The sequence below is a fragment of the Macaca nemestrina genome, chromosome 10 (assembly GCF_043159975.1).
Source record: "Macaca nemestrina isolate mMacNem1 chromosome 10, mMacNem.hap1, whole genome shotgun sequence".
NCBI classification, from domain to species: Eukaryota; Metazoa; Chordata; class Mammalia; order Primates; family Cercopithecidae; genus Macaca; species Macaca nemestrina.
The window spans coordinates 84244553-84267333 of NC_092134.1; the positions used below are offsets into that span (position 1 = coordinate 84244553).

The window sequence follows — 22781 nt, forward strand, 5'->3', positions numbered from 1 at the left end:
TACTAAAATTGTTTAGCTCAGATATGATACATTATTAATTCTAGGAGAGTATTATTTACTGAATTGGACCTACTGAATCAGACTCTCTGGTGGAGAAACTGGGAATCCATATTTTAACTAGCACCCCAATTACTTCAGCACATTTAGGAAACACTGGTGTACATGATCATTCCAACATATTACAGGGGGATATCTTCTATTTTGGTCTTAGATTTATGCTTGTAACACTTGAAGAGGGAGGTTCAAAGCCCGACCTAAATATTCTGCCACGTCCTCCCCTTGATCTAGGCCCTTTGGCTAATAAGACTGGTCAAGTCCGGGCACGGTGGCTCATGCCTGTAATTCCAGCACTTTGGGAGGCCGAGGTGGGTGGATCACCTCAGGTCAGGAGTTTGAGACCAGCCTGGCCAATATGGTAAAACCCCGTCTCTACTAGAAATACAGAAATTAGCTTGGTGTGGTAGTGCACACCTGTATTCCCAGCTACTCCAAAGGCTGAGGCAGGAGAACCACTTGCACCTGGGAGGCAGAGGTTGCAGTGAGCTGAGATCGTACCATTGCACTCCAGTCTGGGCGACAGAGTGAGACTCCATCTCCAAAAAAAAAAAAAAAAAAAGACTGGTAAAGCTTCAGAAGGCTCCTCAATTGTTCATTCTGCATATGTTTACTAAAACAATTTTGAATTGTAATTGACAGAATTTAGTGATCAGTTAGGATTAACTTAAATGGATTAAGGTACTTAGAATAGTGCCTGGAACACAGTGTTATATGAGGTTATTATGATTATTTATTATTTTTTTATATATGTGTATATATATATATATATTTTGAGACAGAGTCTTACTCTGTCACCCAGGCTGGAGTGCAGTGGTGCGATCTCGGGTCATAGCAACCTCTACCACCCAGGTTGAAGTGATTCTCGTGCCTCAGCCTCCCTAATAGCTGAGATTATAGGTGTGAGCCACCACACCGAGCTAATTTTTGTATTTTTTTGTAGAATGGGGGTTTCACCATGTTGGCCAGGCTGGTCTTGAATACCTGACCTCAAGTGATCCACCCACCTCGGCCTCCCAAAGTGCTGGGATTACAAGCATGAGCCACTGCGCCTGGCCGACGTTATCACTTTAATCTAGCTTCGTAGACCAGAAAGATGGTGACAATGAACTAATACTAAGAACACAGGATCATTGAGAATATAAAATACTGAGGAGAGTGATGGAGAAAAATAACAAATTCCATTTAGATATACTGAATTTGAGATATCTGCAGGTTATCTGGGGATAAAATCAGTATGAAATATAAGTCTCAAAGATGGAGGTGTATTGTATAAGACATTTTAAAAGTGAATTCTGGGCCGGGCACGGTGGCTCAAGCCTGTAATCCCAGCACTTTGGGAGGCCGAGACGGGCAGATCACGAGGTCAGGAAATCGAGACCATCCTGGCTATCCTGGTGAAACCCCCGTCTCTACTAAAAAATACAAAAAAGAAAAAAAACAAAACTAGCCGGGCGAGGTGGCTGGCACTTGTAGTCCCACCTACTCAGGAGACTGAGGCAGGAGAATGGCATAAACCCAGGAGGCAGAGCTTGCAGTGGGCTGAGATCTGGCCACTGCAATCCAGCCTGGGCGACAGAGCGAGACTCCATCTCAAAAAAAAAAGTAAATTCTGACTTGTGTGTGACAAGCTGTATCTAAAATGGATCAGTTCTAATTCCTCAGTGTTTTGATTCTGACAAGACAAATGCATCTGTAAACTTTTGGAGGCACTAAATGGTTTTTTGTTCACTAGTAAATCATTCTCATTTTGGTTTATCTACAGCATGGAATTGAGACAGGGATTTGAGAGAAAAGAGGGAAACCCACATTTGGAAGGTTGGGGGAAGGGACTCTGGAGCCTCTTTTGATTACAATTGAATCCCTGTAGCCAGTGCACCATGGCAACCTTCCCAGTCGGCCACCTCATTTCCATCTGCTTTGGAGAAGGAAGGGGGCGGGACAGAGGTGGTTCAATGTGCATTCTTGTGAGTAGGTGTAAAATGCAACCGAATTGTAAATTGTGCTTCATGAAAACTGACATACTCTATTGTCTTCTCTGTTTCCTTCTCTTTCTTGTCTTCTCCAGATGCCTTTTAGCCTCTTCAAATTTTGTCCCCTTTCCTCAAATGTCAGATTTCATCAGTAGGCGTGGCTAAATTACCACTCCAATGTACCAGAGCAAAATTACAAATTAAAAAGTGTATCTCAGGACATAAATATTTTGTTTAAAAGAGTGGTCCAGAGGCCGGGCGTGGTGGCTCCTGCCTGAAATCCCAGCACTTTGGGAGGCTGAGGCCGGCTGATTGCTTGAGCCCAGGTGTTCGAGGCCAGCCTGGGCAACATGGAGAAACCCTATTTCTACAAAGAATACAAAAATTAGCTAGGCATGGTGGTGTGCGCCTGTAGTCCCACCTACTCAGAGGCTGAGGTGTGAGGATGGCTTGAGCCCAGGAGGTCAACGCTGCAGTGAGCCGTGATCATACCACTGCACTCCAGCCTGGGCAACAAGTGAGACTCTGACACATAAAAAAAAGACGGCTCCAGTAAATAAATGAACATTAATGAGTTACTTCAAAGCATTGTATTCCAATGCCAGAGTTGTTTTTTCTTTTTAATATTACAGGGTCCAGGTATTTATTGTGTTATTTTGTAAGTCTTACTTCTGGAATAGAAATTCATTAATATTTATCTCTGCTATACACACAAAAATCCTTCCCCAAATAGATAAAACTCAGTTACCAGAATGACCACAGATAATTCTTACCATAGTTATCCAGTAAAAAACTATTATTTAGTAATACTGCATTGTTGACCAGATCCTGAGAAAAAGAATGTTAAGCTTTAAATAAAATTCTGAATTCTAGATGTGGAACCATATTCTTACCTAAATTGTTAGCGTTGGAATTTGGCCAAGGTAAATTCAATGGATAGTCTTTGTCTGGATAGCCCTACGTAGTAACAGCCAGTTCATTCAGTATATTGATCCATACTAAACCCTAAAATGAAGATAAACTTAAATTCCGTGTATCATTATAATCATGTCCATTCCATTGTTTATGTTTAGAGTTCGAAGTGTGTTTAGCGAGAGAATTTAAGGGAAACTTGGTTGCTTGAATATACCCATTTACACTCCAACACGCACCAAGAAGGCAGTGTGCCATGGACAGGTATGCTTATTTCATAAAAGATGCAGAGGCAGAGATGTGGCGTGAGACAGGTGATACCACAGGGAAGTTAGGTTAGGAAATGTGAACTAACAGCACATGGAAAACTGGACCACCAGCTTCGTCTCTGTGTCCGTGTGGCAGCTCCTAGGCTGAACTCTATCTCACAGCACTCGTCACACTGTAATAACAGTTTCTTTCCTTGCACCTTGAGCACCTCTGGGGCAGGAAACATTTTTTTTTTTTTTTTTTTTTTTTGTCTTTTATGCCAAGCCCTTGCTTTATACTGATTTCCTTGTCACTAAATCCAATGAGCACTCTTCTGTCCTTATTTAACGACTCCTCTGCAGTATTTGGTATTACTCAGCACTCTCTTGACACTCACTCCTTCCTTTGTTTCTGTGACATCAACGTGTTCTGCTTTACAGCCTCTTTCTTTGTTTCCTCTTCTGACACTTCTTTCTCTGGCAGTTCTTTACTGTTTTTATTTTTATTATTGTTTATTATTATTATATTTTCTTGGAGACGGAGTCTCGCTCTGTCACCCATGCTGGAGTGCAGTGGTGCGATATTGGCTTACTACAACCTCCACCTCCTGGGTTCAAGTGATTCTCCTGCCTCAGCCTCCTGAGTAGCTGGGACTACAGGCGCACGCAGCCATGCCCGGCTACCTTTTTTTTTTTTTGAGACGGAGTCTCGCTGTGTCTCCCAGGCTGGAGTGCAGTGGCGTGATCTCGGCTCACTGCAAGCTCCGCCTCCCGGGTTCACGCCATTCTCCCGCCTCAGCCTCCCAAGTAGCTGAGACTACAGGCGCCCGCCACCACGCCCGGCTAGTTTTTTGTATTTTTGGTAGAGACGGGGTTTCACCATGTTAGCCAGGATAGTCTCGATCTCCTGACCTCGTGATCCACCCGCCTCGGCCTCCCAAAGTGCTGGGATTACAGGCTTGAGCCACCGAGCCCGGCGACTTTTTTATATTTTAGTAGAGATGGGATTTCACCTTGTTGCCCAGGTTGGTCTCAAACTCCTGAGCTCAGGCAATCCACCTGTCTCGGCCTCCCAAAGTGCTGGGATTACAGGCGTGAGCCATGGCGCCTGGCCTATTATTATTATTATTATCATTTATTTATTTATTTATTTATTTATTTTTTTGAGACGGAGTCTCACGCTGTTGCCCAGGCTGGAGTGCAGTGGCGCGATCTCGGCTCACTGCAAGCTGCAAGCTCCGCCTCCCGGGTTCACGCCATTCTCCTGCCTCAGCCTCCTGAGTAGCTGGGACTACAGGCGCCCGCCACCGCGCCCGGCTAATTTTTTGTATTTTTAGTAGAGACGGGGTTTCACTGTGGTCTCGATCTCCTGACCTTGTGATCCGCCCGCCTCGGCCTCCCAAAGTGCTGGGATTACAGGCTTGAGCCACCGCGCCCGGCCTATTATTATTATTATTAATTTTTTTTTTGAGACAAGATCTCGCTCTGTCACCCAGGCTGGAGTGCAGTGGCACCATCACAGCTCACGGCAACCTAGACCTCCTGGGCTCAAGCGATCCTCCACCTCAGCCTCCTAAGTAGCTGGGACAACAGGTGTGCGCCACCACGCCCAGTTAATTTCTTTCTTTTTGGTGGAGATGGGGGTCTTGATATGTTGCCCAGGTTGTTCTTGAACTCCTGGGCTCAAGTGATCCTTTTGACTCAGCCTCCCAAAGTGCTGAGATTATAGGCATGAGCCACCTCACCCAGCTTATTGTTTTTAATAATTTTTTTTTTTTTTTTTTTTTGAGACGGAGTCTTGCTCTGTCGCCCAGGCTGGGGTGCAGTGGCCGGATCTCAGCTCACTGCAAGCTCCACCTCCGGGTTTACGCCATTCTCCTGCCTCAGCCTCCTGAGTAGCTGGGACTACAGGCGCCCACCACCTCGCCCGGCTAGTTTTTTGTATTCTTTAGTAGAGATGGGGTTTCACCGTGTTAGCCAGGATGGTCTCGATCTCCTGACCTCGTGATCCACCCGTCTCGGCCTCCCAAAGTGCTGGGATTACAGGCTTGAGCCACCGCGCCCGGCCTAATTTTTTTTTTTTTTTTTTTTTTTTTTTTTGAGACAGAGTCTTGCTCTGTCACCCATGCTGGAGTGCAGTAGCGTGATCTTGGCTCACTGCAAGCTCCGCCTCTCGGGTTCAAGCAATCCTCCTGCCTCAGCCTCTCGAGTAGCTGGGATTACAGGCACTTGCCACCACGCCTGGCTAATGTTTGTATTTTTAGTAGAGACAGGGTTTCACCATGTTGACCAGGCTGGTTTCAAACTCCTGACCTCAAATGATCTACTCACCTTGACCTCCAAAGTGCTGGGATTACAGGCGTGAGCCACCATGCACGACCCCGTTTTTAATTTATTAAATCTGTTTGCAAACCTGGTAAGTCAGCCTGCTAAATATCCCTAAAAGTCCCCAAATCTATCTTGTTCCCATTCAGTGACATAACTTGAAATTATGGGTTACAGTTGGAGAATTCTGTTCTCATACTATACCACCAGCTTTATAACCATGCTGTTGTCATTAGACGCCAAATACACATCTCCATCCCCTTCAGTCCTGACCTTTCCCTAAGCAGTCCCAATCTCAGATTCCCAGCAGCCTCTAAGACTTCTGCCCTCAATTCCTTTATCACCTAAATGGTGTAACATTCAGCTTGTTAGATCACATCGACTGAAGTTTCCTGCCCTCAACACCCTCTGCCTCGCACACACACAAATGCATTTTCTGCTTAGACTTGCATCCCTTCTCAACTTCCCTATTCTGTTAACAGCACCACTACCATTTCATTCTCTGAGTCTTCCAGGCTAAAAACTTTAAGGGTTAGGCAGGGCACAGTGGCTCACGCCTGTGATCCCAGCACTTTCAGAGACGGGTAGGAGCACTGCTTGAGGCCAAGAGTTTGAGACCAGCCTGAGCAAGAGAAGTGAGATCCCTTCTCTACAAAAAAAACCAAGTGTGGTGGTGTGGGCCTGTAGTCCCAGCTACACAGGAGGCTGAGGTAGGAGGATCACTTGAACCCAGAAGTTTGAGACTGCTGTGAACTATGATTATGCCACTGCTCTCCAGCCTGGGCCCCGCCTCTAAAAAAAGAAAAAAGAACAAAAACACTTTAAGGGTTGATTTTGACTCCTTCCTTTTTACCACATGTCCAACCAATCACCACAAGGATTCTTCCTTCGAATGATGTCTTCTCTTACCCCTTTCTATCCCTTATGATGGCCTGAGACTTTCTGCTTAGATTATTGCAATAACAGTATTGGTCTCTTTCTCCAGTCTCTTTTCCTACTCCAAAAACCAGTCACATTAATTTTATGAAAATGCTGTTCCCTTCATAAATTTTTCACTGTTTTTTTTGTTTTGTTTTGTTTTGTTTTGTTTTGTTTTTTTACCTGGTGACAGGGTCTCTCTCACTCTGTTGCCCAAGCTGGAATGCAGTGGCACAATCATCACAGCTCATTGCAGCCTTGACCTCCCAGGGTCAAGCAATCTTCCTGCCTCAGCCTCTCAAGTACCTAGAACCACAGGTGCATGCCACCTTACCCAGCTAATTTTTAAAATTTTTTGTTGAAATGGGGTCTCTCTATGTTGCCCAGACTGGTCTCGAACTCCTGGGCTCAAGCAAGCCTCATGCCTTGGCCTCCCAAAGTGCTGGGAGGCATATATATACATATATACATATATATACACACATATATGTATATATATGTATGTATAAAGGCTTCATACTGTGTATGGACTTAATCCCAAACTCCTTCAGACTGAAATTCAAGACATTTTATTAACTAGTTCCACCCTCCCTATATAACACATCACTTACCCACCCTCGAATGCCTTAATCAAGCCAATTTCTTTGTCCTCCTTTATCCAGGCAACAGTTCATTATTATACTGTATCTTTCCTAGTGTTATTTTTCCTATTTAGAGTACTTATTCCACTCCCATTCTATTCAAGAGCCACCATTTCTAATAAAATCTTCCATTATAAACATATACAGTCTCACGCCTGTAATCCTAACACTTTGGGAGGCCAAGGTGGGTGGATTGCCTGAGTTCAGCAGCTCGAGACCAGCCTGGACAACACGGCGAAACCCCATTTCTACTAAAATACAAAAAATTAGCCAGGCATGGCAGTATGTGCCTGTAATCCCAGCTACTCGGGAAGCTGAGGCAGGAGAATCACTTGAACCCAGGAGGCAGAGGTTGCAATGAGCCAAGATAGCACCATTGCACTCCAGCCTGGGCAACAGCAAGACTCTGTCTCTAAATAAAAAAAAAAAAAAATAAATAAATAAATAAACATTAGTTCAATTTGAGATACCTGAGGAAACAAGACAGAGACTGGAAATTGACTATATGATCTGAGGCTAGGAAGAGATATCAGGAAGTCATCAGGCCGGGCAAGGTGGCTCACACCTGTAATCCCAGTACCTTGGGAGGCAAAAGCAGGTGGATCACTTGAGGTCAGGAATTCAAGACCAGTCTGGCCAGCATGGTGAAACCCAGTCTCTACTAAAAATACAAAAATTAACTGGGCGTGGTGGTGGCGCCTGTAATCCCAGCTACTCCGGAGGCTGAGGCAGAAGAGTCGCTTGAACCTGGGAGGCAGAGTTGCAGTGAGCCGAGATCATGCTATTGCACTCCAGCCTGGGTGACAAGAGTGAAACTCCATCTCAAAAAAAAAAAAAGGAAGTCATCAGCACCAGGCACAGTGGCTCCTACCTGTAATCCCAGCTACTGGGTGGGGAGGCTGAGGTAGGAGGATCACGTGAGGCCAGGAGTTTGAGACCAGCCTAGGCAATATAGCAAGACCCTGTCTCTAAAAAAAAATTAAAAGTAAATAAATAAATAAAAGAAGTCATCGGCATATAGGAAGGATTTGAAGCCTTGGGAATGAATGCACTTGCCATCCACTAAAAATGTATGAGACCACATAGAATAAAATGAGGAAAAGGTCTAGAACTGAAGCTTGAGGAATTCCAACATTTGAAGATTAGGGAAAGGAGGACGATCCAGCAGAGACTGACTGGAAACAAAAATGTAGGAGAGAAACCCAGAAAATGTAGAGTTTTTGAGGCTAAGGGAAGAAAGTGTCTTGAAGGAGATAATAGTCAACTGTGACAAAGCCTGTCACAGGTCAACAAGAACTACAATGTGTCCAGTGGATTTAACAACTAAGATAGACCAGGCATGGTGGCTCACGCCTGTAATCTCAGCACTTTGGGAGGCTGAGGCAAATTGGTCACTTGAGGCCAGGAGTTCGAGACCAGCCTGGTCAACACGGGGTAACCCTGTCTCTACTAAAAATACAAAAATTAGCTGGGCATGGTGGTGGGCACCTGTAATCCCCGCTACTTGAGAGGCTGAGGCAGGAGAATCATTTGAACCCAGGAGGCAGAGGCTGCAGTGAGCCCATATCACGACACTGCACTTGAGCGAGACTCCATCTCAAAAACAAACAAACAAACAAAAAACAAACATGGAGGCAATTTAGTTTAAAGGAGTGATAGGAGCAGAATCCAGTTTGAAATGGATTTAGGGATGAATAGGAGGTGAAGATGTAAAAAAAAAAAAGTGTTCGACAATTCTTGTTTCCCTCATAAGTTATGATACATGGAGTCATGAAATAGATCCTCTCTACTGGGATCTATTGCATGGTCCCTCTCCAAACACACACACATTCATGTCATTCTCAAACCTATAGGAATGTACGTGTCTCAATTATTCCAATAAATTGGAAGATTCTAGAGAAAAGAGACCATGCTATTACCTCTGAACTCTTTACCACCTAGGATGGTCTTGGGTTGGCAGTAAATGCTTGCTGATTATAAATGGTAAAATACTTAATTAAATATCTTCTTTTTTAAGACAGAGTCTCATTCTATCACTCAGGCTGGAGTGCAGTGGTATGATCTCAGTTCACTGCAACCTCCGCCTCCCAAGTTCAAGTGATTCTTATGCCTCAGCCTCCACAACAGCTGGGATTACAGGCACGAGCCACCACACCTGGCTGGTGTTTTGTTTTGTTTTGTTTTAGTAGAGGTGGGGTTTCACCATGTTGGCCAGGCTGGTCTTGAACTCCTGACCTCAAATAATCCGCTGCCTCAGCCTCCTAAAGTGCTGGGATTACAGGCGTGAGCCACTGCACCCGAGCTAATTTTTATATTTTTGATAGAGACAGGGTTTCACCATGTTTTCCAGGCTGGTCTCAAACTCCTAAACCTCAGGTGGTCCACCCACCTTGGCCTCCCAAAGTGCTGGGATTACAGGAGTAAACCACCGCTCTGGCTAATATCTTTACATTACTAAGCATGATAATAGGTAATGAAAATCTGCAAAGGCTGGGCACCGTGGCTCACACCTATAATCCCAGCACTTTAGGAGGCTGAGGCAGGTGGATAACCTGAAGTCAGGAATTCAAGACCAGACTGGCCAACATGGCGAAACCCCATCTCTACGAAAAACACAAAAATTAGCCGGGCATGGTGGCCAGCACCTGTAATCCCAGCTACTCAGGAGGTTGAGGCAGGAGAATCACTTGAATTTGGGAAGCGGAGGTTGCAGTGAGCCGAGATCGTGCCACTGCACTCCAGCCTGGGCGACAGAACGAGACTCCATCTCAAAAAAAAGAAAGAAAGAAAGAGAGAGAGAGAGAAAGAAAGAAGGAAGGAAGGAAGGAAGGAAGGAAGGAAGGAAGGAAGGAAGGAAGGAAGGAAGGAAGGAAGGAAGGAAGGAAACTGCACAGAGAGCTATTCATTTAACTGAACAAACGTGGTGTATAACATCTACTGTAGTTAGGCACTTTGGCAGGAACTAGGACTTACATTTTAATGGAGGAGAAATGTAGACATGTAAATAAATGATTAAAATTCTATAAATACTATGAAAGAAGAATGTTTTATGCTAATCTTACTGTGTACAAGAATGAATCCATTAGCAGAATATTTGTACATGTATATTGATGTCAAGTTTTTTAAAATGGCAATAAAAATAAGAGGTGAACTAGTAAAGAAAAATAGTTTTGCTTTCCACAGTTTGTGTGCTATTAAATCAGATAATAAGGAACAAAAATTATAGATTAGTTATATCCCCTGATCTTTTGTTTATATATTTGAGATTATCAGTGCTCAAATAGTCTATTTCTGACCTAGGTCTTGTTATATATGCCCAAGCAGAAGGAATAACCCTCATTTACATAAGGAACAGAATGGCTCTGAGATAGAATTACAAAGAATCAACCACGTGAACACTCCTCTCTTTTATTTAATCTTGGGAAATTGCATAAAGAAATGAGACTATTGGGTAAATAACATATTTCTCAATTAATCTTTTTATATTGTAAAGAAAATAATATTCAAAGCTCTGCTTCTCATTCCAAAAAGACTTGTACATGTTGCTATGGTCCAATAGTGTCTGATATATTTTATGATTAAAATTGTGAAAGTATTTTGAATGAGCTACTTATTAATCCTTAGGCTTCCTTATGCCATTTAATTCTTATTTTTGTTAAATATATTTCTGGGTTCTGAAAGAAGCATTCAAATACCTAATCCTCCTGTCTCTTCTGAAATATGCTTTCTTTGTTTTTTTTTTTTTTTTTTTTTTTTGCTAAAGAGGTGGAGATAAGATGATGTTGAATATTATTTTTTCCTAGGAAATATGTAACAAGTAGATAAAATGATTTTTGCATTTTGGATATTATTTATTTTCCAGAAAATATTACTGAAGCAAAATTGAACAAGTAAAGCTAGAAAAATTCGTGGTCGCCATTGTCACACCACAACCTGCAGCAGCTGTATTCTCAAGTCCCTCCCTCCCACGCCCTGCTCCGCCTGCCAGCCTGGCAGGAATGAATGGGCTCCGCAGAGTGCTGTGTGAGTAGTTGCTGCCCACCCTGAAAATCTGCCGCTGAAAACCAAAAGGAAAAATTATTTGTAAAAAATAAATTTCCAACTTTAGTGGCCAAACTTACTTACCTCTGAAATTTCATCACCAACATCCAGTGGTACGAAATCCAGTGACTCACTCTGCATAGCCCATCGTTGCTGAGAATGGAGCCTTTCTAAATAGCAAGACAATGTTACTCCAATTTATTTCCTAGGGGTGAAAGCAAAGCCTTTTTGTCCCAAGGGGCAACTGAGCAACCACCAGAGTCTCTAGTTGAATAGCAAGGGTGTGAGGCTGGCTAAAATTCCCACAGTCAGAAGCCCACTCGCAGGAGGATATTTACCAAATTGACATAAGAACTGCATAAAAAGGAAATGCAGTTATTGAGCTGATGTTTCACAGTTGTCTGTAGATGGAGGCAACATTGCAAAATAGTCTTCTTTTTACATTATATTATTCTCTTCTTCTTTTTAATTTGGTGTCTTGGTTATTACTATTATTTTGCTTGTTACTTTCCAGACAAAAGTCCAGTGCAGATATGTAACTGCACACATGTAGTACTAACTTCTGAGCTCAATTATTTCTCCTTGTATTTTCCCAATTTTATATCAGGAAAGATGATTCATTCCAAAGGACAATGCACCACACAAAATGTGTTACATAGACTTCTCATAAAGGAATACCTCTAGTAAACTATTATAACTACTCTACGTGCACTTGCTGTTGATTATTGCCATGTTAGAACTATTTGTTCGCTTCTTTATTTAGTATGGTTATTATTTCCATCTTCCAGTTTTATTTAGCTATTCGAGTGTGCGTGTGCCTGCAAAAGAAGCTCTGAAAATAAGTTAGTTGAACCTGAGAAACCATTTTGAATGACTGTATGACTAAATCTTTTTTTTAAATTAAAAAAAATCACAATTACCCAGACCGTTTTGAGCATTACGCCCATTTTCTCTCCCACTTTATTTTTAAAGCAATTAGAGATATTGAACCCTAACAAAATGTAGTCGAGTTTAATATACTGCGAGGGAGGGGCTGGCAGTAATTTTCCTTTAAATATTTAATCTGAACATAAATCTGTTATTAAGGGTATGGGGAAAAAACCTCACATAGATAATTTTAACTGCATTTTGAGGTTTAAGCAACATAAAGTCTTCCAACCCCAGTCCCCTTTCTTCTTCCGCCCCTCCCCGACCCCACCCCATAATGGATGCTCGGCAGAATGCTTCTGCACGGTCTCTTTGTCTAAAGGATGCAAACAGTCTACGGATGCTAGAGAAAAAGGGGTGGGGGAGAGATTACCTCATCCCACGTCGTTTGCACCAATCACCAGTCTCCTGTCCTGGCTTCTCTGGGCAGATTGGGGGTCTGGACCAACAGGAACAGGCCCCGGCCCATCCCCATGGTGACCGAGTTGTATATATGGAGCCGCATCCGCCCATGTGCCGCAGGTTCTCTTACATCGACCGCCTAAGAGTCGCGCTGTAAGAAGCAACAACCTTCTCCTCCTTGTCTCCGCCATCTGCTCTGCAGTCGCGAAGCAGCAACCATGGTGAGAATCGGCTTTGGCTCTTTGTGGCCGTTGGGTGGAGTCAGCGCCCCCAGGCTCTACTTGGAAAATCTTTAAGCTCTTTTCTTTCGTAAGCTCTCTGGGCGAGGGTGGTGGTGTGTTTTGTGAGGTTTAGCTTTACCCCAAATCCTCCAGCTCCGCCGCCGCCGCAGTGCGGGTGCAGGAACCCGGCCAGGACTGCGCCCAGGGCGCTGCAGAGCGCTGGGGAGGAACAAAGGCGGCGCCTGGGCGCCTGTGTTGTCCTACAGCCTTTCGGGGTCGCGGGCAGCCCGTCTGCCGCGACCGAGGGGTCTCGGGCGTCCCGGCTGGGTCCAGTGTAGTGCGCACGGTTTCGCAGACGCCGAGGGGCCCCTTTCTGTCTCGCCTCGTTCTCTGGGGACCGGGAGAGGAGGAGGCACCCAAAAAGAGCGGGGGCGTTGGGCGAGCTGGGGGATGTGGGAGGGGGAACGGGAACAAAGCGCAGCCTGGGGTTAGCGTGGGAAGACCCCTCGCGGTCGTTGGCATTTTGGAAAGATAACCACACATTCCCGGGGAAACATGGTGAGTTTCTACTGGAGCCCCCGGCAGCGGGTGTCAGGGCGGCGCAGGGGCGGGGTTGTTTGTTTCTGGCTTCTATGGCGTTGGAGCCACTGGGCGGGGTTCGCCCTCACTAAACCTCCTCAGTCAGGAGCTGACTTAAAAAAAACTTTTCATCATTGCGGAACTGTAGGCTCCAAAAGGGTTTTCTTCGCTATTATAATTAAGATGACCTTTTTTTTTTCTCTTGAGCAAAATCACAATTCACTTGACAAACTCTTTAATGTCTGGTCTGGGGACGCCCTGCCCTGACCGACTGGTGTGTGTGTGTGTGTGTGTGTGTGTGTGTGTGTGTGTGTGTGTGCGTGCTGCTCGTTCAGCGAGGGAGAAAGCCTACTTTGTGAGCCCCAGGGTACCCTGATGGTCGTGTGTGTGCCCCAGGGTACCCTGATGGTCGTGTGTGTGTGTGTGTGTGTGTGTGTGTGTGCACGCGCGCGCGCTGCTCGTTCAGCGAGGGAGAAAGCCCACTTTGTGAGCCCCAGGGTACCCTGATGGTCAGGACCAGGGAAACGCCCTTCCCCGCCGCCCCCCTCCGCCCCGCCCCCACCACATCAGCGAATAGACAATGAAAGTGGTAGCCCTAAAGACCACAGAGAAGAAAACCTCTATTGGATGCAAAGAATATGAATATTATGTGGTGGGTAGAGAATCTCAGGATTAAAATACTATTTTGTTGTTTTAAATAAATATTTCACTATCGTTCCACTGGGCTTTTATTCTTTGTTTGGTACCTTTTCATGTGATGCTTGTTTCTAACTTAGGAACCTGTGTGTGTGTGTGTGTGTGTGTGTGTGTGTGTGTGTGTGTGTGTGTGTGTGTGTGTGTGTGTGTTTTAAGATACGGATAATTTTTCAGCTTTTACAGTGGAGAAGATCTGGAAAAACCTTTTTTTTAAAAAAAAAGGAATGAAATTGCTACAGACAAAGAAGAATTATACTCCGCATCCCGTTGTCTTTTGTTCTAGTGCATCTTCATTAATTCATTTCAATTCAGGCACATGGTCCCGGGCGGGGTCAGAGGAGGAAAACTGGCAAAACAGCACAATGAGATCATGTAGGCAGTTGCTGGAAATAGAGCTTGCTCTGTTAAATAATGTAGCAGACAGTACAGGCTAGCACCAGGCACAGCAAATACAGCAATGCAGCAATGCAGAAGGCAGAAGCAGACCTTGTCTAAACCCCTTGTATTGATGGATTCTGCAGACAGACTGCAGAAGGGTGTGGCTTCTTGCCTCAGCTGCAGTACAGATGTCCATGTTATAATATCAAGTCAGTCCTATTCAGAAGAAACTTTCTTCTTTATTTAAAAGGGAAGAAAGCAGTAAAATTAATCCCAATTATGTCATAATTGAATTTACTTCATTTTACAAAATTTGTGCTTTGAATACTGAATACTTTTTAAATATGAAAAGTCTTCTATTCAAGCATGGTAGTAGGCACAATGGGCTGGTACCATGTGCTGAACAGGGCCAAGGCGACATCATTATTCAGACCACACCCATATGCAGCATTTGCAGCAGGTCATTTTCCTTAATCTTTGTATCGTGCTAGGGATGTGACCTCAAATAATTTTGAAAAATATCTGTATATCATTAGAAATATTTTTAAAAGTTTACTAAAAGTTTGAAATGCTAATACGCCTTAATTTTACAATTTTTTCACTTTTCCTTCCCACAGCGTGAGTGCATCTCCATCCATGTTGGCCAGGCTGGTGTCCAGATTGGCAATGCCTGCTGGGAGCTCTACTGCCTGGAACACGGCATCCAGCCCGATGGTCAGATGCCAAGTGACAAGACCATTGGGGGAGGAGATGATTCCTTCAACACCTTCTTCAGTGAGACGGGCGCTGGCAAGCATGTGCCCCGGGCCGTGTTTGTAGACTTGGAACCCACGGTCATTGGTGAGTTGACTTCAGTAACCCAAGTGAGATCCCAGGATGCTGGGACAGGCGGTCTGTCCTGGGGGGCTCCGCTAGTCACCCACTCACCCACTCCCTCCATCCTTCTCTCCCTCCTTCTCCAGATGAAGTTCGCACTGGCACCTACCGCCAGCTCTTCCACCCTGAGCAGCTCATCACAGGCAAGGAAGATGCTGCCAATAACTATGCCCGAGGGCACTACACCATTGGCAAGGAGATCATTGACCTTGTGTTGGACCGAATTCGTAAGCTGGTATGTTTCTTTTCAAGAATAAAGTAAATTAATGAGCCTAAAGAACACATTTGAAATACTGCTTTTTTTTTTTTCAAACAGAATTGAACTGTTATTTTAATAAAGAGTGGAATGAGTCGTTCTTGTGGGGTTTTTATCAGTTAAAATGAACTATTTGGTATCATTTTGTAAATGTTAATGAGAATTTTTTAAAAAGCATTTGTCAAAATAAGATCTAAATCCTGGGAGATGTATGAAAAGTGAAAATATATTTCCTATGATTGTACTACAAAGAACAAAAACTTAACCTTTCCTCTGTTTCTCTCTTTTGTAATAGGCTGACCAGTGCACCGGTCTTCAGGGCTTCTTGGTTTTCCACAGCTTTGGTGGGGGAACTGGTTCTGGGTTCACTTCCCTGCTCATGGAACGTCTCTCAGTTGATTATGGCAAGAAGTCCAAGCTGGAGTTCTCCATTTACCCAGCGCCCCAGGTTTCCACAGCTGTAGTTGAGCCCTACAACTCCATCCTCACCACCCACACCACCCTGGAGCACTCTGATTGTGCCTTCATGGTAGACAATGAGGCCATCTATGACATCTGTCGTAGAAACCTTGATATTGAGCGTCCAACCTATACTAACCTGAATAGGTTAATAGGTCAAATTGTGTCCTCCATCACTGCTTCCCTGAGATTTGATGGAGCCCTGAATGTTGACCTGACAGAATTCCAGACCAACCTGGTGCCCTACCCCCGCATCCACTTCCCTCTGGCCACATACGCCCCTGTCATCTCTGCTGAGAAAGCCTACCATGAACAGCTTTCTGTAGCAGAGATCACCAATGCTTGCTTTGAGCCAGCCAACCAGATGGTGAAATGTGACCCTCGCCATGGTAAATACATGGCTTGCTGCCTGTTGTACCGTGGTGATGTGGTTCCCAAAGATGTCAATGCTGCCATTGCCACCATCAAGACCAAGCGTACCATCCAGTTTGTGGATTGGTGCCCCACTGGCTTCAAGGTTGGCATCAACTACCAGCCTCCCACTGTGGTGCCTGGTGGAGACCTGGCCAAGGTTCAGAGAGCTGTGTGCATGCTGAGCAACACCACAGCCATTGCTGAGGCCTGGGCTCGCCTGGACCACAAGTTTGACCTGATGTATGCCAAGCGTGCCTTTGTTCACTGGTATGTGGGTGAGGGGATGGAGGAAGGCGAGTTTTCAGAGGCCCGTGAAGACATGGCTGCCCTTGAGAAGGATTATGAGGAGGTTGGTGTGGATTCTGTTGAAGGAGAGGGTGAGGAAGAAGGAGAGGAATACTAAAGTTAAAATGTCACAAAGGTGCTGCTTTTACAGGGAAGCTTATTCTGTTTTAAACGTTGAAAAGTTGTGGTCTGCTCAGTTAATTTGTATGTAGCAGTGTATGCTCTTATATACAATTACTGACCTATGCTCTAAAACATGAATGCTTTGTTACAGACCCAAGCTGTCCATTTCTGTGATAGGTTTTGAATAAAGTATTCCCTGTCTTAAATGAATTCAGTCCTGTGTTTTCTATCTGGGTGTCTGAAATTTTATTTAGTGCATTGAGAATAAAGAATAAGTGTTGCCTGTGGTTTATACATATCCTATGACGTGACGTTTGTGTTTTAAAGTATCTTAGGAATTTAAAACTTTTATTTGTGAAACATAAAATGTATATCTAAAGATTACCATCACAGAGCATCACGTACTTTTTTTTTTTTTTTTTTTTTTGTGAGATGGAGTCTTGCTCTGTTGCCCAGGCTGGAGTGCAGTGGTGTGATCTGGGCTCACTGCAACCTCCATCTCCTGGGTTCAAGAGCTTCTCCTGCCTCAGCCTCCCAAGTAGCTGGGATTATAGGCATCCACCACCACATCTAATTTTTGTATTTTTAGTGGAGACTGGGTTTCACCATGATGGTCAGGCTGGTCTCAAACTCCTGACTTCCAGTGATCCGCTCGCCTCGGCCTCCCAAAGTGCTGGGATTACAGGTGTGAACCACTGTTCCCGGCTCATACTATTCTTAAGTTTTTACCTCATTATTATAATAAAGTTATTTAAACTGCCAGTACTTTTTAGAGTTGAAAGTTGGTAACACATAACCAAAATCTGGTTGGCTGCTGGATCTTATATAACTAACATAAAATGGTGAATATTCCAAATGCATCACCTTTTCTTGTGCCCTCTGCTCCTTGGTATGTGTCTACCGCCATTATGCCTCCTCTGCCCAGGGTTTCCAAAACAAATCTACTCTCCAAGCAAGCAGCCCTATGCTAGACTTAGTTCTTTACCTTCTTTCCAAACCTATATTAGGCTGAATGTCTTGTTGGAAAAGCCTGATACATTTATTCACTCTAATGTGTTAATTAAATATCTGAAAGTTAATTCTCCAAGTTAATATGGGCCAATAACGTCAAATAATAAAACACTAATAGTGCAATTGCATGCATCAGCGCCAACACATAAAATGTTTTGAACTTAGGATTTGTCCAACAATAGAGCTCTGCTCTAGTCCGACTGACCAAAAGTCTATCTGCTCCCAAGGACAGTAAATTGTTTTCCTACTCTCACATTTTCTGGTTCTGGGATATGTATTAGTTCATTTTCACGTTGCTATGAAGAAATACCTGAGACTGGACAGGGCACCGTGGCTCATGCCTGTAATCCCAGCACTTTGGGAGGCCGAGGCGGGCGGATCATGAGGTCAGGAGATCGGGACCATCCTGGCTAACACTGTGAAACCCTGTCTCTACTAAAAATACAAATTAGCAGAGCATGGTGGTGGGCGCCTGTAGTCCCAGCTACTCAGGAGGCTGAGGCAGGAGAATGGTGTGAACCCGGGAGGCGGAGCTTGCAGTGAGCCGAGATCGCACCACTGCACTCCAGCCTGGGTGACAGAGCAAGACTCTGCCTCAAAAAAAAAAAAAAAAGAAAGAAAAAAGAAAAAGGAAATATATGCACCAGGCAAGGTGGCTCACACCTATAATCCCAGCACTTTGGGAGGCTGAAGCAGACAGATCCCCTGTGCTCAGTAGTTCAAGACCAGCCTGGGCAACATAGGGAGACTCCGTCTCAATTCAAAGAAAAAATTAAAAAAAAGAAAACACAAAATATGGAGTATGGTGGCATGTCGCTGTGGTCTTAGCTACTCACAGAGCTGAGGCAGGAGGATCAAGAGTTCAAGCCCAGCCTGGGCAAAATATTGAAACTTTGTCTTCCCCTCCAAAGAAAAACAGTATGGTAGTTCCTCAAAAAATAAAACATAGAATGACCATATGATCCAGCAATTCCACTTCTACATATATATCCCAAAGAACTGAAAGCAGAGACTCAAATAAATATTTGTACACCCATGTTCATAGTAGCATTATTCACAGTAGCCAAAATGTAGAAACAGCCCTATCAATGGACAAATGAATAAACCAAATATGGTGTATATTTACAATGGAATATTGTTCAGCTTTTAAAAAGAATTAAATCCTGACACATATACAACATAAATGAACCTTGAAAACATTATGCTAAATGAAATGTCAGAAACAAAAGGATAAATATTGTATGATTCCACTTATATGACATACCTAGATGAGTCGAATTCATAGACAAAAAGCAGAATAGTGATTACCAGAGGCAAGGAGGAAGGAGGTAATAAAGAGTTATGGTTTGTTGTTATTGTTGTTTAAGATGGAGTCCTGCACTGTCACCCAGGCTGGAGTGCAGTGGCATGAGCTTGGCTTACTGCAAACTTCATCTCCTGGGTTCAAGCAATTCTCCTGCCTCAGCCTCCAGAGTAGCTGGGATTACAGGCGCCTGCCACCACGCCTAGCTAATTTTTGTATCTTTACTAGAGAGAGGTTTTGCTATGTTGCCCAGGCTGGTCTCAAACTCCTGACCTCAGGCGATCTGCCCACCTTGGCCTCCCAAAGTGCTGAGATTACAGGCATGAGCCACCAAGCCCAGCAGATAATAATTGTTTAATGGTTACAGAGTTTTAATTTGGGATAATGAAAAAGTTCTGGAGATAGCTAATAGTGACGCTTGCACAACAATCCAAATGTACTTTGTGCTGCTACTGAATTATACACTTAAAAATTGTTAAAATGGGCCGGGCGCGGTGGCTCATGCCTGTAATCCCAGCACTCTGGGAGGCCGAGGCAGGCGGATCATGAGGTCAGGAGATCGAGATCATCCTGGCTAACATGGCGAAACCCCTTCTCTACTAAAAATACAAAAAAATTAGCTGGGCGTGGTGGCGGGCGCCTGTAGTCCCAGCTACTGGGGAGGCTGAGGCAGGAGAATGGCGTGAACCCGGGAGGCAGAGCTTGTAGTGAGCCGAGATCATGCCACTACACTCCAGCCTGGGTGACAGAGGGAGACTCTGTCTCAATTAAAAAAAAAAAAATTGCTAAAATGCTGCCAGGTGTGATGGTGCCAGACTGTATTATCAGCTACTCCAGCAGGATGATTGCTTGAGTCCCACTTAAGACCAGGATTTTGAGGCTGTAATGTGCTTTAATTGTGCCTGTGAATAGCTACTGCACTCCAGACTGGGCAACATAGTGAGACACTGACGACTGATTCTAAAAAATATTGTTAAGCCAGGCATGGTGGCTCATGCCTGTAATCCCAGCACTTTGGGAGGCCAAGGTGGAGGGATCACAAGGTCAGGAGTTTGAGACCAGCCTGGCCAATATGGTGAAACCCTGTCTCTACTAAAATAAATAAATAAATAAATAAATAAATAAATAAATAAATAAATAAATAAGCCAGGTGTGGTGGCGAGTGCCTGAAGTCCCAGGACTTGGGAGGCTGAGGCAGGAGAATCACTTGAACTCCGGAGGCGGAGGCTGCAATGAGCCAAGATCGGGCCACTGCACTTCAGCCTGGGTGACAGAGCAAGACTCCGTCTTTAAAAAAAAAAAAAATGGGCCGGGCGCGGTGGCTCAAGCCTGTAATCCCAGCACTTTGGGAGGCCGAGACGGGTGGATCACGAGGTCAGGAGATCGAGACCATCCTGGCTAACACGGTGAAACCCCGTCTCTACTAAAAAATACAAAAAAAAAAAAAAAAACTAGCTGGGCGAGGTGGCGGGCGCCTGTGGTCCCAGCTACTTGGGAGGCTGAGGCAGGAGAATGGCGTGAACCCGGGAGGCGGAGCTTGCTGTGGTCCCAGCTACTAGGGAGGCTGAGGCAGGAGAATGGCGTGAACCCGGGAGGCGGAGCTTGCAGTGAGCCAAGATCCGGCCACTGCACTCCAGCCCCGGCAACAGAGCAAGACTCCGTCTCAAAAAAAAAAAAAAAAAAAAAAAAATGTTATAATGGGAACTGTTATTTTATATATATATATATATATATATATATTTTTTTTTTTTTTTTTTTTTTTTTTTTTTGAGACAGGGTCTCACTCTGTCACCCAGGTTGGAGTGCGGTGGCATGATCTCAGCTCACTGCAACCTCAGGCTCAAGTGATCCACCTCAGCCTCCCAAGTAGCTGGGACCACGCCACCATGCCCAGCTAATGTTTTTGTATATTTTGTAGAGGCAGGGTCTCACTATGTTGCCCAGGCTCGTCTCCAACTCCTGGACTCAAGCGATCCTCCTGCCTCAACCTCCAAAATGCTAGGATGACAGGTGTGAGCCACCACGCCCGGCCTATTATATACATATCTTACCACAATTGTAGAAACAAACAATGGAAGCATAAATCAAGTACTAAGAAAAATGATTGCCAATGGGGAGACAACATGATCTAACTGCACTTCTTCTGATGCATTTGTGGTATCATTTAACTATAGAAACGTAACCGTGTTACACAAGACAGAATTAAGGTGGAAAAAAATCCTTAAAAATGGAAAACAAAATGAAACAAATATTTAACCAAATATCAGGTTGGTGTCTTAACTACAGAAAGGAGAATTCTCTCTTTCTTTCTTTCTTTTTTTTTTTTTGAGACAGGGTCTTACTCTGTTGCCCAGGCTGCAGTGGCATGATCTGGCTCACTGCAACTTCTGCCTCCCAGGTTCAAGCAATCCTCCTGCCTCAGCTTCCAGAGTAGCCGGGACCACAGATCTATGAGCCACCATGCCTGGCTAATTTTTGTATTTTTGTAGAGACAGAGTTTTGCCATGTTGTCTAGGCTGGTCTCCATCTCCTGAGCTCAAGTGATCCTCCCACCTCAGTCTCCCAAAATGTTGGATTACAGGCGTGAGCAAGTGCACCAGCCACCCTAACAATTCTTGAAGTGTGCAGTTCAGTATTGCTAAATATATTCACTTGTTGTGCAACCAATCTCCAGAATTCTTTCATCTTACAAAACTTAAACTCTATACCTGTCAAACAACTTATCATTCTCCCTCTCCACAGCCCCTGGCAAACACCATTCTACTTTGTCTCTATGAATTTCACTATTCTAGGTACCTTACATAAGTAGAATCATAGAGTATTTGTACTTTTTGTGACTGGCTTATTTCACTTAGCACAATGTCCTCGAAGTTCATCCATGTTGTAGTATGTGTCAGAACTTACTTCCTATTTAAAGCTGAATAATATTATATTGTGTGTTTTTTTACTCATTCATTCATCCATGGACACTTGAATTGCTTCCACCTTTTGACTTTTGTGAATAATGCTGCTATGAATATGGGTATACAATGATCTCTTCCAGATCCTGTTTTCAGTTCTTTTGCGTATGTACACAGAAGTAGAATTGCTAGATTTTATTTTCTGAGTGTGTGTGTGGTTTTCTTAAGAAATGAAGTCTCGGCCGGGCGCGGTGGCTCAAGCCTGTAATCCCAGCACTTTGGGAGGCCGAGATGGGCGGATCACAAGGTCAGGAGATCGAGACCAGCCTGGCTAACACGGTGAAACCCCGTCTCTACTAAACAAATACAAAAAACTAGCCGGGCGAGGTGGTGGGCGCCTGTAGTCCCAGCTACTCGGGAGGCTGAGGCAGAAGAATGGCGTAGACCCAGGAGGCGGAGCTTGCAGTGAGCTGAGATCCGGCCACTGCACTCCAGCCTGGGCGACAGAGCAAGACTCCGTCTCAAAAAAAAAAAAAAAGAAAGAAATGAAGTCTCACTCTGTTACCCAGGCTGGAGTGCAGTGGTGAGATCATAGCTGACTGTAACCTCTAACTGCAGGGCTCAAGTGATCCTCCTGCCTCAGCCTCCTGAGTAGTTTGGACTCCAAGCATGCCACCACACTAGGCTAAGTTTTGCATTTTTTGTAGAGACAGGGTCTTGCTATGTTCCTCAGGTTTATTATTTATTTATTTATTTTTTTAATAGAAGCCATTCTAATATGAAGTGGTTGTAGTTTTAATTTGCATTTCCCTAATGATTAGTAATGTTGACCATCTTTT

At 44.3% G+C, this 22781-nt stretch overlaps 1 protein-coding gene across 1 annotated transcript; it reads left to right on the forward strand.

Annotated features, from left to right (window-relative positions):
* The first annotated feature begins 12502 nt into the window (after positions 1-12502).
* LOC105492882 (tubulin alpha-1A chain) lies at positions 12503-16938 on the forward strand. Its single transcript, XM_011760218.2, has 4 exons — positions 12503-12662; positions 14933-15155; positions 15278-15426; positions 15743-16938. The coding sequence occupies exons 1-4, from the start codon at positions 12660-12662 to the stop codon at positions 16721-16723; spliced, it is 1356 nt and encodes a 451-aa protein (XP_011758520.2). The 5' UTR covers positions 12503-12659; the 3' UTR covers positions 16724-16938.
* The last annotated feature ends 5843 nt before the right edge of the window (positions 16939-22781 follow it).

What these genes read in the sequence shown, in the direction of transcription:
- LOC105492882 (XM_011760218.2), top strand. An exon ending in CTTGGAACCCACGGTCATTG is followed by an intron (nt 15,156 to 15,277) that starts GTGAGTTGACTT and finishes CTCCTTCTCCAG; the next exon opens with ATGAAGTTCGCACTGGCACC. An exon ending in TGGACCGAATTCGTAAGCTG is followed by an intron (nt 15,427 to 15,742) that starts GTATGTTTCTTT and finishes CTTTTGTAATAG; the next exon opens with GCTGACCAGTGCACCGGTCT.